This window comes from Vombatus ursinus, unplaced genomic scaffold, assembly GCF_900497805.2.
Source record: "Vombatus ursinus unplaced genomic scaffold, bare-nosed wombat genome assembly UNPS02014821.1, whole genome shotgun sequence".
Taxonomy (NCBI): domain Eukaryota; kingdom Metazoa; phylum Chordata; class Mammalia; order Diprotodontia; family Vombatidae; genus Vombatus; species Vombatus ursinus.
The window spans coordinates 20661754-20679918 of record NW_020954599.1 but is presented as its reverse complement, the minus strand read 5'-3'; the positions used below and the strand labels follow the sequence as shown (position 1 = coordinate 20679918).

Here is an 18165-nt window from a genome sequence, read left to right as displayed (position 1 = left end):
CATGACTTTGAAGGATGCATAGGATTATGGACGGATTTCCTCTTTAACTTTTATGGCCTAAGAGGAATGTACAAGATTGCAATATGTGAATGCATTATTTCTCTGTCACTCTGATATAATTTTCCCTATAAGAAGCCCTGTCAGAATCCTCATGATCAGGTTTCCTCTGAGGCCTAAACCTACGCATGAGTGTAATAATAAAACCTAGGTTTTCACCTCCATAATTTCTGTGATGTGGTAAATATATATTTGGCAGCAGTTACCCACCACATCGGGGCATTTAGGTGGCATGGTGGATAGAGTGCTGGTCTTGGAGTAAGGAAGATTCATCTTCATGAGTTCAAATCTGGCCTCAGACACTTACTAGCTGTGTGACCTTGGGCAAGTCACTTAACCCTGTTTGCCTCAGTTCCTCATCTGTAAAATGACCTGGAGAAGTAAATAGCAAACCATTCCAGTATCTTTGCCAAAAAAAAAAAAAACCAAAAACAAACAAATAAGGTCACTAAGGGTTGGACATGACTGGAACAACTAAACCACAACAGTAACACCTACCACATGAACTCAGAAAGTAGATATTTCTCTCATAAAAGAGCCATGAAGACCTGAGTTCAAATCCTAGGTCAGACCGTAGTAGTTCTGTGACCCTAAGCCACTCACTTAACCACTGCCTGCCTCAATTTCTTCATCTGCAAAATGGGAAAAATAGTAACACCTTACTTCTCAGGCTTGTTCTGAGGATCAAGTGATAAAAACAAACATAAAGTACTTTGAAAACCTTAAAGGGTTAGTAAGTAAATGATGAAAAAAGGATTAATCTGCCTCCTTAGAGATTAATACTCTAGAGATCATCTAATCAGTGGTAGTCCAGTGTTTCTCCAACTTTTTTACTTCAGGTCTTTGTTATACCCTTAAAATTATTAGGACTCTTGAGGAAGCTAGGTGGCTAGTGGATAGAGCACCGGCCCTGGATTCCGGAGGACCTGAGTTCAAATCTGGCCTCAGACACATAACACTTACTAGGTGTGTGACCCTGGGCAAGTCACTTAACCCCATTGCCTAACCAAAAACAAAACAAAAAAAAATAGAACAAGGACTCCAAAGAGCCTTGGTTTATGTGATGTCTATTGATATTTAACATATTAGAAATGAAAACTGATGTTTCCAGCATATTTATCTATTTGTTTAAAAATAATAATCAACAAAAAAAATAAACCTGTTACACGTTTACATAAATAACATTTTATGGAGAAAACCATTTCCAAAACAAAAGAAAATATGAAAAGAATGGTATTGTTTTACATATTTTTGCAAATCTCTATAATGTCTGACTTAATGGAAGGCAGCTGGATTCTCTTATTTACTTCTGCATTCAATCTGGTACGTTATGTTGTTTTGATGGAAGGAAATGAAGGAAATCTAGCCTCATGCAGATATGCAGTTAGGAAAGGGAGGAATGTTTTAATAGGAAAATAGTATTATGAAAATAAGTTTGACTCCATGGAAACCCCGAAAGGGACTTGAGGACCCCCAGTGGTCCAAGGGCCGCATTGTGATAGCTGCTGATCTAGACCATCAAGACCCTATAGCTTATATCAGATAGGTTAAAGGACCTGCCTCAAATTACACAGATAATAAGTGGCGGAACCAACACATAGACTCATGTCCTCTGACTTCTATCCCAGCACCCTTTGCCCTGCACATACTCCCTCCCTGACATATGTTTATTTTATGTATATGTGTATTTTATTTTATGTTTATATATTTATTATATTTATTTATTATATATAATACCTAATTATATATAACATATGATATAATATTATAATTATGTTATACATAATGTATTTATTATATTTGTGCATATTTTATTTCATTTTAATATTTTATATTTATATATTTATTTTATATATATAACATACACATATACATATATATACACACACATGTACATATGTATATATACATATACATATACCTTATTTCATCCTACTATATGGAGAGAGGCCATATTTATTTATCTGTTTATTCTTCTTAGTTCCCAACACAGAGTTGTTTTTATTCAGTTGTTTCAGTCACATCTGACTCTTCATGACCCCATTTCGATTTTCCCAGAAAAACAAAAATAAACAAAAAATAAAGTGGTTTGCCTTTCCTTCTCCAGCTCATTTAAAAAATCAGGAAACTGAGGCAAACAAGGTCAAGTAACTTGCCCAGGGTCACACAGTTAGTACGTGTCTGAAGCCAGATTTGAACTCGCAAAGAGGAGTCTTCCTGATTCTAGGCCCAGCACTCCATTCAGTGCACCACCTGCCTATTCCATGTACTACATAGAGTGCTGGATTTGGAGTGAGGAAAAAAAACAGGGTTTGAATTCCTCTAGCTGTGTGACCCTGTGTGATAGAGTAGGTGGTCAGTAAATATTGGTTGAAGTTTGAGTCATTAAACATTTATTAAGCTCCTTCTATGTGTCAGGCACTGTGCTAAGTGCTGGGATACAAATAAGAAAAACAGATAGCCCCTGACCTCAAGGAACAAAGGCTCAAATGGGGGAGGACAGTAAACAAAAGTAACTGAAAATGCGGGAAAGGCAGCCCCCCTTGGGGTACAAAGCCCAGCTACATGGTGTTCAGTGGAATCAAACTAAGCAGAGAGGCTGTTGGAAAATGGGAGTGACCTAGAAAATTATGTGCCCACTACAGAGAAAGGCTTTGGAAGGAGTTTAATGCTTTGCCCTCCAGCTCTCTAGTTGGAGGGGAAGGGCAACTGAGTCTAAGTCAAGAGGTTGAGTATAAAAACCTAAAGGCAGCCAAGGGGTGAAATGGATAGAGCACAGGACCTGGAGTCAGAAGACTCATCTTTCTGAGTTCAAATCTGTCCTTAGACATTTCCTACCTGTGTCAACCTGAGCAAGTCACTTGACCCTGTTTGCCTCAGTTTCCTCATCTGAAAAATGGAGAAGGAAATGGCAAACCACTATCTCTGCCAATAAAACCCAAAATGGGGTCACGAAGGGTCTGATGCAACTGAAATGACTAAAGAACAATAAACCATACATAAGGATTCCTGTAGAACACATGTTGACTTAGAAAACCACATATTAATATTATGTATATTTTATTGTATTTTTATTTATTTTGCTAAATATTTCTTAATTATATTTTAATCTGATTCAGGCTGTGCTAAGTGTTGTGAGTCACATACCACCATGTGTTTGACACATCTATTCTGGACCAAAGATTCAGAGTTGGAAGAGACCTAGAAAATCATTATTTTATAGATGAGGATAATGAGCCCCAAACCAGTGACACAACTTGACCAAAGTGGGGCAAGGAGTAAGTAGCAGTCTGGAGATTTGAACCCCAGTTCTCTATTCCAAACCTGTTCAGACACAAAGATTCTAGTTGTCTTGACAAGAATATCCCTCAAATGGAGAAAGGTTACTTATCAGACTACAATAACTTTTAATTTTTCAGCTCCCTTCTCACTGATTTTCTTTTCCACAAATGAATTTTTTATTTTACTTTAATCTCTCAAGTACATTTTCCTTCTAAAAAGAATATGAACTGCATATATGATATAAATATGACTTGCTACTTGGTGTTTATGTTTATTTTCAATAGCCGCAAGAAATCCAACAACATTTTACTAATGATGGAGGAATAGTGAAAGGAAGTAATGTTAGATAAGCTGGAAAGACAGAGTGACCATAGATTCCAAATCGCCGGGAATAAGAAGCCTCAGAGTTTGAGCTGCCTTCCATAGGCACGAGGGGATGAGTAGAAATCTTAGATTCAGAAGTCCTGGATTCCAGTATTGCTTCTTCCATTTACCATGTGACCCGCAAACAAATCACTTTCCTTCTTTTTGTAAAAGGTTTACTGAACTGTTTAGAACTTTGTATTTATCCATATCAAAGAAACATACAGTTTCCTTATGGGTAAAACCAAGAGAGTTGGTAAAGATGACCTCCAAGGACTCTTCTAATTTTTGTTCTTCAGTCAAGTTCAATTCTGCATGACCTCATTTGAGGTTTCCTTGGCAAAGACACTGGAGTAGTTTGCCATTTCCTTCTCTAGCTCATTTTGCAGTTGAGGAAACTGAGGCAAACAGGATTAAGTGGCTTGCCCGGGGTCACACCAATTGTAAGTATCCGAGGCCAGATTGAATTGAGGAAGGTGTCTTCCTGACTCCAGGCCCAGCATTCTATACACTATGGCACCTCCTAACTGTCCACTTATCGTATAGCTCTACAATTCTATAATTCTAGTGCCAAAGCCTAGAACAGAAGTCAAATCTTCTAACTCTTTCTCCAGGGCTCTTTCCATTTATACCATGCAAGAATTTAAGCATGATTTCTTCTGGAATGCTGTATCTGTATTTCACCAGCTACCTGATATTGACATAAGAATCTGAAGAACCAATGGGAAAATAAACACTAATGAAATCTTTTGAATAATCTAATACAATGCATTCAGTTAAACTTAGTCAAACCTTTGCAGAATTATAGAATTTTCTTTAATTCTGAATTTGACTTTAGAGTGCCATCTCAATGCCGTACCTATTGCCATAAATTTGAGATACTTTATCTGTCTCTCACACTCACTTGGCTGCAGGATTTAATGTCTATATATCTCTGTTTTCCTATATATAAAAGGTGTGAAAGACACTCATACCTTCTGTGTCACCAGGATATTGAAAGAATTAGATAAGGTACAAAATACTGAAATCATCTTAGTTAAAGAAATGTTTATTCAAAAAATACAAGGCCTTATGAAAGTACATTTCCAAAGAAGGCTACAATGCTCAGATAGGCTCATTCAGTAACTAATGATTCATGCGTTCTAATTTCAAAATGGCAAGACCTATTTAACTTTAGAGCACTAGGTAGCTTTTTTAAAAACAGCTGACAGAAAAATGAGGATGATGCTATTGATTTTAATAGTGTTGGCATCAATTATAGGACTTACTATTGTTCATATGGAATTTATTTCTTTTCATGTGGCTACCAGAAGGTGAGAACATTCCATTGCATTTCAAAATTCATTAATTTACTGTTTTGAATTAAAAGATGCATTTGTTCAAAATACATTATATGAAAATGCAGTTATTTTAGCCAATTTGAGATTATACAAAAAGAAAGTTAGCCCTACATAAACCTATCACTGTTGCATTAGTCAATTTTAAAAGTCTAGAGGATATATAACTGTGGGATCTTAGAGATAGAACCTACTTAGAGTTCATCTCACTTGACCTTCCATTCATAGAATTTGTTCTCTAGCACTTTTGACAAATAGCCGTACAACTTATGTTTTTATTTTTCCATGTCCAGAAATGCATTTCTTATCCTGCATCTTAATCCATTATCTCTCTGTCATGAAATGGGAAATGTTCTTCTTCATCATTTTCAGGAATCATGTTCAAGTATTCTGTTGATTGCAGTCTTTATGTCTTCCAAGATTCATTATTTTTATAACACAGATGTTGTGGCAATTGTTCTGATTCTGTTCACTTCACTCTGTATCATTTCATACCTATCTTTCCATGTCTCATTGAAGCCATCTTTCTCCTCATTTCTTACAGCACAATAGTATTCCATTATATTCATATGTCCCAATTTGTTTAACCATCCCTCTGTTTTAATACCTTGAGTGTCAAACAGCCCACAGCCTAATGAGGCAATTTCACTCTATTACTGACTAGCTTTTGTTCTTCGGAAGTTATTTTTTATGTTGAGTTGAAAAATGTCTACAAATCTATTCCATCTTCTACGTAACCTGACTGCAAGGAGGGGAAATGTAATGTACTAGGAAAAACCACTAACTTTAAAATTAAAAGATTCACAACACTTGAGCTTTTTAAAATCTTTCCTCAACTATTTACCAGGCATGAAATGTTAGCTAAAAAACTGATATCAAAGAATCCTCAGCTATACTGTTTTTTATACAATTAATCTTCTGAACTGCTTAGAATTTTGTATTTATTAATATCTAATTTCATTTTGTGAATTCTAGCCCATTGCTCCAGATAATCAAGATATTTCTGAATGCTCACTCTTCCATCTATCCTTCTAAGGTTTATGTTATGGATAAAAAGATTAAATAGGATATAAGCAAGGACCAAAAAAAAAAAAGTGGCAGTTTTGCCTGCTTGCAGCTAAAGGGTAAATCAGCATCTACTGTTACATCTGAAAGACACCTCATGGATCTCCAAAGTGGCTGTTGCCACTACATTCCATTTTTTTCCCACCATGATCCCCTTCTCCACAATTTCAAAGGAATCCTAAGGGGGAAAGAAAAGTCAGCTTGAACAAGTAGTGAAATTCAAGCAAAGCTGGTAGGCTACTTGTAAAATAGAAAGGATTTAGGTTCATTTAGGAACTAGATTGCTCATCAAGCCCCTTCCAACTCTGAGGTTCTCTAGTTTCTTCCTCCCCTTTTTTTAATCATTGTACCATCATTTATCGTCTGGAATTTATAGTCTTAGAGACTTACCTGGGGCACTGAGAAGTTAAGCAACATTAGCATAGCTCCATACTTGGTATATGTCAGGACAAGACTTGAAATTATGTTTTCCTTACCCTATGTCTACATTATCCATTATCCTATGCTGCCTCTTGTTATGAATGTCATTAAAAGATAATAATTAAATTACTGATCATCACAACCCCAATAACAGTAAAGTACTACTCCAATGCTCCATCATGGTGTAAAGTTGACTCTAGATAAAGAGTTCTTAACCTAGGGTCTATGCACTTTTTTTAATTTGGATAATTGAATTTCAATGTAATTCGTTTTTCTTTTTTGTCATCCTATTTTGTTTTATGAATTTAAAAACTTTATTCTGAAGAAAGAGTCCAGGTTTCACCAGCCTTCCAAAAGGGTCCAGGACACATACAAAAGATCGCCTCAGCTAGGGTCTCATAGACTGATCTAGTGGAACACAAACTGTGGCAGGTTCTACCAAGCTGGGAATGCTTAAAGAATGAGGACCAATGATGAACTGTCTATTGATATCTGGTGATTAGACCAGATATATTTCTTTAAAGATGCTCATCATCAGGTTGACGTTAGGGTGAGCCATTTGTCCAGTGACAGTAGCTATCTTCCAAGATTGCAAATATCAGTGTACAAAGTACCTGTGCTGACAAAATCATGGATCCTGGCATTAGTGAAATGGCAATCCTCATAACAGCTTTCAAAGAGAGTTAAAAGATTTACAAAATGGTTTCTGTAAGGGAGGCGGTGTAAGCGCTAATATTCTTATCTTCCAGGAGAGAATATTGAGGAACAGACAGAGCCAGAACTCATATTCATGACTTCTTACTCCAAAGTCAGTATTATTCAAGACTTCACCATACTGACTCTCAACAGAGCTTTGTATGTCTTTTATTTTTAGTTGTTGTTTCTAGTATTCTTCACCAGCCTTGTTTCTTTTGGTATTTAGTGATATCTCAAATAGAAATGAAGGAAGTAATTAGAAAGAAGAAATCAGGGAGGAAATTCTTGAAGCCAAAGCTGGAATTGATAAAATAGATAACTTGGTTATGTACATGTTTTTAGGAGATGACAGGTTAAATTAAGTGTTTTCTCCTTCTGAAATGCCCTTCTCTGTCTTCTCCAACAATCCCAAAATCATATTTAATTCAAATCTCACTTCAAACTCTCCCAGATGTGCTCCACTTCACATTCATTATTTTAAATTTTCTCAGCACTTATGTATGTCAACCTACCCTAAATAATATAGCCCTAACAAACACCATTTCAAAATAACATCATTAATACCTCACAACCACACCTCGCCACAATAACATCGTGAACCATTGCTTAGTGGTTTCCCAAGACACAGGTGAGATGGTTAATTGCGTCTGTGTTAGGTTCTCAAGCCTCATTGACTTTATCTTTGCTGACTGTTATGCTGCCTTATGCTTATGGTATGTACATAAACATGATTCTGATGAAACTTACTGCCCCTGGTCATGTTGTTTTACCTAGGCATGTTTTCAAAGAACTAATTATAAGGCATGCCAACAGGCTAAGCCACATTATCGTGTATTTGTTTATTTGTTATTTGTAATTGGTGGTTAACGTTTTACATGGGTATGTCTAAGTTGTCTAATTTGATTCCTCTAGGGCAACAACCTTGTCATCTCATTTCTTGGTATTTTTTATTATGCTTTTCATGAAATAAATGCTTATTAATTGAGACAGACTGAGAGTCACGGAGACCTGGCTTCAAATCTTGCCTCATATGGTCACTGTGGGGCACTGCACCACACCTACATTGTTTGACTCAGAGTTTATCAATTTCTTTGAAACTTAGAGCAAAGTAGAAACTAAATCAACATGCACTCTTTGTTCCAAATTCATTAATCTGGAGGAATTCTACATCTAGAGTTGGAAGGGACTTCAGGGGACACCTACTCAATCAGGTGACTTAAATGAAAAATGACTTTCAGTCTACTACAGACTGAGATGTAGATATTTGCAGATCTGTTTTACCCTAAAAACTTGCAATTATGCTTTTTAAGTGAGATTGCTTCATTCTTAGATATCCGTTTATCTTTGCCTCAATTTGCTCACCTATAAAATGAAGGAGGTTCATTTGATGACAGCTAAGGTCCCTCCCTTCCAGCTCTAAATCCAGGATCCTATTATTTCAGGTCTATTTACTTATTGCGGAATGAATGTTGTTGTTTGTCCTTCGTTTTGACTTGTGTATGAGTTGTATTTAAGTGAGGCAGAGTTACACAAAGTCATCAGCCTCACTCTCTCTTCCAGAGTCATCGAAGTCCAGCGGCAAGACAAAGTCAAGATGACTGATAATAGCCCAGGACGCAGTGTATAACTTTGGCATTTTCAATGTCTGGCCAAGCTCTAAGCACTCCACAGCACCATGTTCCTTTGAAATTTAGGCAAAGTAGAAACTAAATTGGGGTAGCTAGGTGGCACAGTGAATAGAGTGCTGGCCCTGGAGTGAGGAAGATCATCTTTATCAGTTCAAATCTGGGCTCAGACATTTACCAGTTGTGTGATCCTGGGCAAGTCATTTAATCCTGTTTGCTTCAGTTTCCTTATCTATAAAATGAGCTGGAGAAGGAAATGGCAAAACCACTTTTCTGCCAAGAAAACCCTAAATCAGGTCATGAAAAGTTGGACACAATTTAAACTGAACAGCAACATGCAGCTCTCTATTTCAAATTCATTAACTTGGTGGAATTGTACATCTAGAGCTGAAAGGGACTTCAGGGTCCACATAATCCAACCCCACATTTTGTGGATGAGGAAACTGAGGCCCAAGGAAATTGAATGACTTGCTGAAGATCACACACCAATAAACCTCAGAAGCAAAGCCCTCTAACCCCAGAAACAGAGTTTTTAATTTTAAACAAACATTTATTAAGTATCTACTATGTGCCAGGCACTATATTAAGCACTCTACAAATATTGCCTCATTGTACTCCCACAACAACAGGATGGGTGCTATTGTTATTCTCATTTTACAGTTGGGGAAATTGAGTCAGGCATCGGTTAAATGACTTGCCCACATTAAGCACTATAGTTCTGTAGATGTGTCTTGTAATATTATTATATTAAAATTATCTTTTAAATGTCTTACCTTCTTATTCCCATTTCAACCATGGTCAGAAGACTAACAGGTAGATAATTCAGGTTTTAATCACAAGAGAGGAATCAGTTGAATCTGCCATGTAATTTAACTACCAGAATGTGTTTTTGAGATTTACCAGTCATGCCAATAAAGCTCCTCTTTCCTTATGGTTTCTAGAGAATTTTCTCAGCAAAATCATCATTTTGCACCTCAATGATAACTATAGGAATCTACTATTATATGTGTGTGTGTGTGTGTGTGTGTGTGTGTGTGTGTGTGTACATGAAATAGAATGGCAATTCAGTTAAGTGCCTACTATGTAACAGGCACCATGCTAACTAAGCACTCTACAAATATTAACTCATTTGATCCTCACAACAACCCAGGGGTAGATACTACTATTATCACCATTTTACATATGAGGAAACTGAGGCAGACAGTAGTTAAGTGACTTGCCCAAGGTCTCACAGCCAGTAAGTGTCCAAGGGATAATTTAAACTCAATTCTTCCTCTCTCTGGGCCTAGCTCTCTATCTACAATGCCACCTAGTTACCTCTAACATGTATCTCCACATATACGCATATACACACATACATACATATGTAGACACACATAGAGAAATATGTGTATATATAGGCATATACGTGTGTGTCTATATATGTATAATATAAATACACATATGCATGTGTATGTGTATCTGTATATATATACATATGTGTATACACACACACATAAATATATATATATAGAAAATCTGTGTGTGTAGTGAGCTAATATGCACATCTTGGACCAATGGAAAACTCATAGATTTATGTTTTAATCACCATTCCTGGAAAGAATTCACTTGGCAAAAGATTGTCAACTTAAGAAAATGATGCCAGAAATTAACATTTATTTTAGTTTCATCTTTACGTTCAGGGTTACCATATTTCCTTAGATCCTATTTACAAGGGGTTATAATGAAAAAACAAAACAAAACAAAACAATATTAACTAGGGAAATGTATAAGACCTTTTCCTTGCTTTCTTGGGAAAAGGGTTCTTAACACTAACAATCAATGTTAATCTAGCACATTTTTCCAGCAATTCTGTATTGTACAGGCCAAAGATTTTGTTTTGTTTTGGTTTGGCTTTCACCTTACCTGATTTGCAGCAGTTAATGAAAAGTTGTATTAGATGGCAAAATGAAAGCAGCTACTCAAATCAACAGCCTTTTGAATGAAAAACATTATGGCAGCATAGCTTTACAAAGGTACTTGGCAGGATAAAAGAGACCTTCTGCAAGTATGTTATCGACTGTGATATAGATGGAACCGTGGAAGAGGAATTTCTTCCTTTCCTTTACTTTGATGTTCATTTGCCTTACTAATATGTAGGAATTGCCCATAAAAAGAATTTAAACCTATTTTGAACACTATAGAACCTCTCACCGTAACAAGATTGAACTCTGAATAGGAATAAAATAACCCCCAATTACAAATTAGCTTTGAAATCTTATTCATTTGTTAGAATACAATATCTCTTTTGTTAAGGATTTTCATAATTAATTTTTAGAAGAAAAAAAGCATCAGGCATTTCCTTTTTAATGGGATACATGTATCTGAAGCACACCAACCACTTTCCCTCCTCAGCTCATCACCATATTCATTCTCAAAACAGTTTACCCATCCTATTGCACTGTGCCCTCAACCCCAATTCTGGTCTCAACAGGCTTCCCTATCTACAAGAACTTTTCAGTCAATAGTCTTTCTGCCTCTTTCTTTTAACAGAAATTTGCCTTTCCCCTGAAGATAACTCATCCCAGAGGCCACTCATTCTCTTCTCCTCAATTCACAGGTCTGATTTCTCATTCTCTACTATTGGTTTGATACTATTCCCCTGTGACCATTTTATGACTTTTTTTCTTTAATGTTCCAAGAAATCGATTTATGATATTAATCTTAAACCTAATTTTCTAACCCTAACTCTCCCCATACTTGTTGCTGACATTTACTAGCCTCCAAATGCTTCTTCCAATTTTCTCAATAAATTCAACACTGGTCTTCCTTTTCATTCCAGTCCTTTTCACCATTCCTGTGGTCTTCCTTCTCCCCATTTAACAAACAACCACATACTTCTTCAATCTTTTCAACATTAACCACCTCTTCTCCATCATTGTTAAGCCACGTACTGACGTGGTCTCACCTTAGACCTCATTGCTTTGTGAAATTGCAGGAGAGCTTTGAAATTGTACCCTTCAACCACAATCTCTTCATTTTTCACCTCTTCCACTCTAACATTAAATATACTCTTTACCCTTATTATAAACTTCAGTCCCTTGACCATTCCTGGTCTCCAACATGTCTTCCAAATTCTGGCTTCACTCATGTCTGTTCATAGGTCCACAACTTCACACAGAAAAATCTCCATGTTGAAATCGTATTCCCTCATTATCTACACCTCATGGAATCCCTAGCTTTATTCAAGTTTTGGCCTATTTGGATGCTCTTATTTTCTAGTACTCTCCCCACAGAAATTACTTTGTATCTACTTAGCATATATGTTGCTAGTTTAATTTTCCATGTACATGCTATTTTTTTGTGAGGCAGTCAAAGTTAAGTGACTTGCCCAGGATCACACAGCTAGTAAGTGTCTGAGGCTGGATTTGAACTCAGAAAAATGAGCCTTCCTGACTCCTGACCTGGCATCATATCTACTGCACTACTTAGCTGTCCCAATAATTATTTACTAATTACTTAAAATGGGCCACGTATCATGCTAGGTGCTGGTTGGGCAAAGACAAAAATGAACTAGTCTCTGACTTCAAGAAGTTATGGTCTATCAGACTCCACTTGTGGATCACTCATTGTTTCATGTACTACTTTGAAGTCAGGCTTCTGTTCCTATCACACCATTGTATCTGCTCACATTCTCTAAGCAAGCCAGATCACCAATAATAATTCAATAATCACCAAAGCCAAGGGTATTTTTCAGTCCTCATCATCCTTAATCTCTTTGAAACTTTCCAACATCCCCTTACTGGATGGTCTATCTTTCCTTAATTTCAGATATATGTCACTATCCTGGTATCCTCACAATCAAGTCTGCTTCTGCTGCACCATTCTCTTAATATGAATGTTCACCCAGGATACATCCTTATCTTTCAGCTTCTCTCTCTCCACGCACCACTCTCCACTTCATTTTTCTATCACTGCGATACAGATGATTCCCAGATTGGAATCTCTAAGCCCAACTTTTCTTCTAAGTTCCACCATATCTTCAGCTACCTAGAAGATTTTTCCACCTGTATGACACTTCAGCATCTCAGATGCAACATTTCCAAAACATGGTCCATTATCTTTCTCCCTAAATCTGTTCTTCTTTCTGACTTCTCTTTTTCTGTCTGTGGCAACAACTTTTTACCTGGTTTCCCATGTTTATAACCTTTAGCTTATCTGTCTCTTTTCTTTCCCTCACCTCTCATATCCAATCAGTAACCAATCATATCAATTCTACTTTTACAACAACTTTCATATGTGGATTTTCCTCCTATTCCCACTACCAGCCTCGTAACATGAACAGCTTCTTGGACTAGCTATTGGAATAAATACCTAATAATAGGTCTTCCCAAATCCCCTCTTTTCCTACATTTAACTGATCCTTCATCCTGCTATAGGAATCATTTATTATGCATATATCTGATTATGTATTTTCTCTACTCAAAAAATATTTAGAAGTCACCCATTGCTTCCTAAGTAATCACTACCACTTGGCATTCAAAGTTCTCTACTATATGGCATCATCCTACTTTTCCAGTCATATCTGATATCATTACTCTCACCATATATCCTATGCTTTAGCCAAACTGGACTACTATGTGTCCCGTGAATATTACATGTGTTCCTATACCACCACCCCTTTGTTAATATTATCTGGAATTCTTTGTTGGAAATGTTCTTCGTCTCACTTTTCACTTGAATTTCTACTGAGCCTTTAAGGTCCAACTCAAATGTTTCTTCTCCAGGTATTCTCTCCTGCTCCCCTCAGTTGATAACAAATTTCATCTTGGAACTTCATACAGCACTTAATTATAATGCTCTAAATATTAGCACTTAATTATAATACTCTAAAGCAATTATCAATGCTGTTTTCTTATTCTCTTACTAGATTTTATCTCTGAAGGTTGGGGTAGTATATAATCTAAACTTTGCTTATCTCCTGGATTATGGTACTATGAATATATCCTAGAATATACTACAGATGCTACATAGTATTTTACATATAGCAAGCACTTAATATGTACTATATTTGTTGAATGAATACTGAATGAGTTTAGAATAGCAATGATTCTGTCCATCAATTCCCTGGTCCTTAAAGTCTTCTAAGAGATGTATTTTCTAATTATAATTTTATTGATATTCTTTGATTTTTGTCACCTTAATTATCCAATGTATCTTTCTTCCTTCTCCCTCCCAAATAATAATCCCTTATAACAAAGAATACAAACTAGAAACAAAGAAAGAATTTGGCAAAACTAACCAAGATCCAAACATTCTGACATGACATGCAGTATTTGACCTCAGTTAGTCCCACACCTCTATGAAGAATGAGGTGGGAGGCAGGAGCAAGTACCTTCTTGTATATCTTCTTTGGGGCCAATCTTGGTCACAATAAATTGTCAGCATTTAGCTGTCATTGTTTTTTGTTACTGTTCTTTGTGTTGACATTGCTGTGCTTAATATGTGTTTTGTTTTCCTCATTCTGATTACTTCACTTTGTATCAGTTCATTTAAGTCTTCCCATTATCTCTATATCCATCATATTCAGCCTTTCCTATAGTGATATTCCATTACATCATTGAATTAGTCATTCATCAGTCAATGGGCATCCATTTTGTTTCTAGGTCTTTGCCCCTACACTCATTTTTGAAAAACATTCATGTTTCATTAAGTCAATTATGTTGTGAGAATGTAATATAGCATGTAAGATTCTTGAAGATAAGAACTATTTCTCCTTTTTGAAAAACTACTATGTAGTAGTAGGTTCTTAATAAATGTTTGTGGAATTGAATTGAATTATATTGGTAATTTCCTACATCACCTGAGATCATTGGAGAAACCTACGAGTTAGGGAACAATGATTTAGGTACATTTCCAATATTAACTAGATGGTAAGGGTATGAATTAAGGTGTTAATTTGATATGTTAACAATAGAAGTATGGCATATATTTCACTTTCTGTAAAGAATATTTAAAATGAGAGTTTAGTCTATGTAAAATATGCCTGTCCTATATTTACATCTTGTGTTTTCTTTAACTCTTTTTTAAAGGTATCAGATACACACCGGACTTCAGCACTCTATCATAAGACCTACTCAGCCCAATTGCTTACCTCTGGATAATGAGACTCTACCTCAGAAACTCAAGGAAGTTGGCTATTCAACTCATATGGTTGGAAAATGGCATTTGGGGTTTTATCGGAAAGAATGCATGCCAACCAAAAGAGGGTTTGATACTTTTTTTGGCTCCCTCCTGGGAAGTGGTGATTACTATACACACTATAAATGTGATAGCCCAGGGATGTGTGGGTATGACTTGTACGAGAATGACAATGCTGCTTGGGACCATGATAATGGTATATACTCGACACAGATGTATACTCAGAAAGTGCAGCAGATTTTAGCTTCTCACAACCCCAGGAAACCTATATTTTTGTATATTGCATACCAGGCTGTTCACTCACCACTACAGGCACCGGGAAAGTACTTTGAACATTACAGATCCATTATCAACATTAACCGGAGGAGATACGCTGCCATGCTGGCATGCTTGGATGAAGCCATCAACAACGTGACCCTGGCTTTAAAGAGGTATGGTTTCTATGACAACAGCATCATCATCTACTCTTCAGATAATGGAGGACAGCCCATGGCAGGAGGAAGCAACTGGCCTCTCAGGGGAAGCAAGGGGACCTATTGGGAAGGAGGAATACGAGCAGTTGGCTTTGTTCACAGCCCACTTTTGAAAAACAAAGGAACTATATGCAAAGAGCTTGTGCACATCACAGATTGGTACCCCACGCTGATCACACTGGCCGAAGGCTGGATTGATGAGGACACTCAGCTAGATGGTTATGACATCTGGGAGACCATAAGTGAAGGCCGGCGTTCCCCACGAGTAGATATTTTGCACAACATTGACCCCATTTACACAAAAGCCAAAAATGGTTCTTGGGCAGCAGGCTTTGGGATCTGGAACACAGCTATACAGTCAGCAATAAGAGTCCAACACTGGAAACTGTTGACAGGGAATCCGGGCTATAGTGACTGGGTCCCCCCTCAGTCTTTTAGTAATGCCGGGCCCAATCGGTGGCATAATGAACGAATTTCCTGGTCTGCTGGCAAAAGTGTTTGGCTTTTCAACATCACAGCTGACCCATATGAGCGGGTGGACCTTTCAAGTAAGTATCCAGGGATTGTGAAGAAGCTTTTACGGAGACTGTCCCAGTTCAATAAAACTGCAGTCCCTGTCAGGTATCCACCCAAGGACCCTAGGAGCAACCCTAGGCTCAACGGAGGAGTCTGGGGTCCGTGGTACAAAGAAGATGATAAGAAAAGGAAACCAGGAAAAAACAAGGTTGAAAAAAAGCAGAAAAAACCTAAAACCAAGAAGAAAAAACATCGGAAAAAAGGGCAGTTTCCAAATTGCCACACAGCCCTTACCCGTGGGCAATCGTAAAATGGTGTTTGATGAAACTCAAATCCATCCATACTTTGTCCCATACTTCCCCCAGCTAAACTGTCAAAGCCAGCTCTGTAATGAGACTGCCTGAAAACCCCAGATCTGTTCTCATCCAGTGCCAATGCAAAGCGGTCTCAAACTTGACCTCAGTCTTCCTGACCTACCATGTAGAGAATCACAAATAGCCTTGTCAAGAACTTTCTTCTTCTTCATACCAAAGATGCCATTCCCACAGGCAGCAGCATTTCAGATAATGCTGTTACCAGTGCTTTTTTCTTGCCCCTTTCATTAAGGGCAGGTGTTGGCATGATAGTTTCTGTACTTCAACAATTGGCCATTTTTTTTGAAGTAAAGAAGGGGGAATATGACTATAACTGAGAATCCTGCTAGTGTGAAGAGGGTTATGGGGCACGAAGAAAAACACTGACTTTAGGCAAGCACAATACAAGGCTAAACAAGTGGCCTTGGAAAAGACCTAATTTCTTCCTGGATTTTTTTTTATGTGTGTGTGTGTGTGTGTCTTATACTTCTGAGAAGATGTTTTGCTTTTAGGGTTTTATTGTTTTTGTTTTTGTTTTTGTTTTTCCTGGCTGAAGTTTTTCTTCCAGCAAAAATAAGTGGTGAGCCTCATATGGGAGACAGCTTGTACCTCATATGATCTTCCATGTAAAAGGGCAAGAAGAGGCCTTTGAGCACACTGTCAAAAAAAAAAGGACTATAATTATTGTTTAATTGCTTTAATAAAAAATGACACTTCTGCATAAAAAGCATAATTTATTTTTTACAGAGACAGAACAATTATTTTGCTGTCATCAATGGCAACGCAAATGATGATTTTATTGTTTTATTGTATTTTCCAAGTAACAGTAGAATATTTTTTTTAATTTCACCATCCTAAATGACAAAGCACTGTAAAAGTCTGAGTTACTGTAAACACTGCTGGAACAAGGAGAGTACTGAAGGGAAACGACCCAGCTGAAGACTCTGAATAGACCACATTCACCCATTATTTTGAATGTAATGAGATGATGACTTTGCTTAAGAGTTACCTGGAACATTTTAGAGTGGTTTCTATGCAGAAGCTAGACAACTTTACTGTTTCTATGATTAACACTTTATTTATGTATCTATTAAAATAGTTTATTTTTATGGCATTCACAAAGTTAGTCTGGCTTTTCTCTAACTTCTCGGCCATGAATCAGCTCACCTCAGCAAAACAAAATTTGTGTGAGGAGAAGGTCAAGGGGGGTGTTGAGGGTCACTATGATAGGGGACATTTAGGGTCCTCAAATTGGAGGTGTTTCCTTTTATTTTGGAAATTGAGACCACGACAGAAAAGAAAATGAATTGCTATTGGCGGCTAACATCATTGAGAAAGTGTCAACTTTGTATCATACGGTGCCAAGCACCATGAGAGAATAACAAACAAATAAAAATGATGGACCTTGCTGTAAAATAGTCTAAAACATAGTTTGAGACAGATAAAAATTACTTGAAAGAGTTTACAAAGGAATGTAAAGAGTAAGTATATAAAGTTTATGGGACTTTGGAACCACTTTCTGGTCACCAATACCCAAAAGAGCCGTGTGGCTGCTGTTTGCCCTATACAGTTTAGTACGTTCTCATGCCCAGAGAAATGAGGATTTGAGGATCCCCAGGATCTGTATGAATGAGACATGCAGATGGGGAGCTGCCACCTGAATATGTACTAATTAAAACAGGACGTTAGTGAAAACTGAATTTAAGCGTACTCACCATTGCTACTAAATTTCTCAATGGGATAATAGCTGCAGGGTCAAATCCCATTGCTCCTTTTCTTTTCAACATGCCACAAGTTT

At 37.0% G+C, this 18165-nt stretch overlaps 1 protein-coding gene across 1 annotated transcript in view; it reads left to right on the top strand.

Annotated features, from left to right (window-relative positions):
* Positions 1 to 17414, top strand: part of ARSJ (arylsulfatase family member J) — a 123263-nt gene extending 105849 nt beyond the window's left edge. The window contains exon 2 of the mRNA XM_027837548.1: positions 14917 to 17414. Within this exon, the coding sequence (XP_027693349.1) occupies positions 14917 to 16324 (1408 nt within the window). The 3' untranslated portion in view covers positions 16325 to 17414. The remainder of the gene's footprint in view (positions 1 to 14916) is intronic.
* Positions 17415 to 18165: the final 751 nt, after the last annotated feature.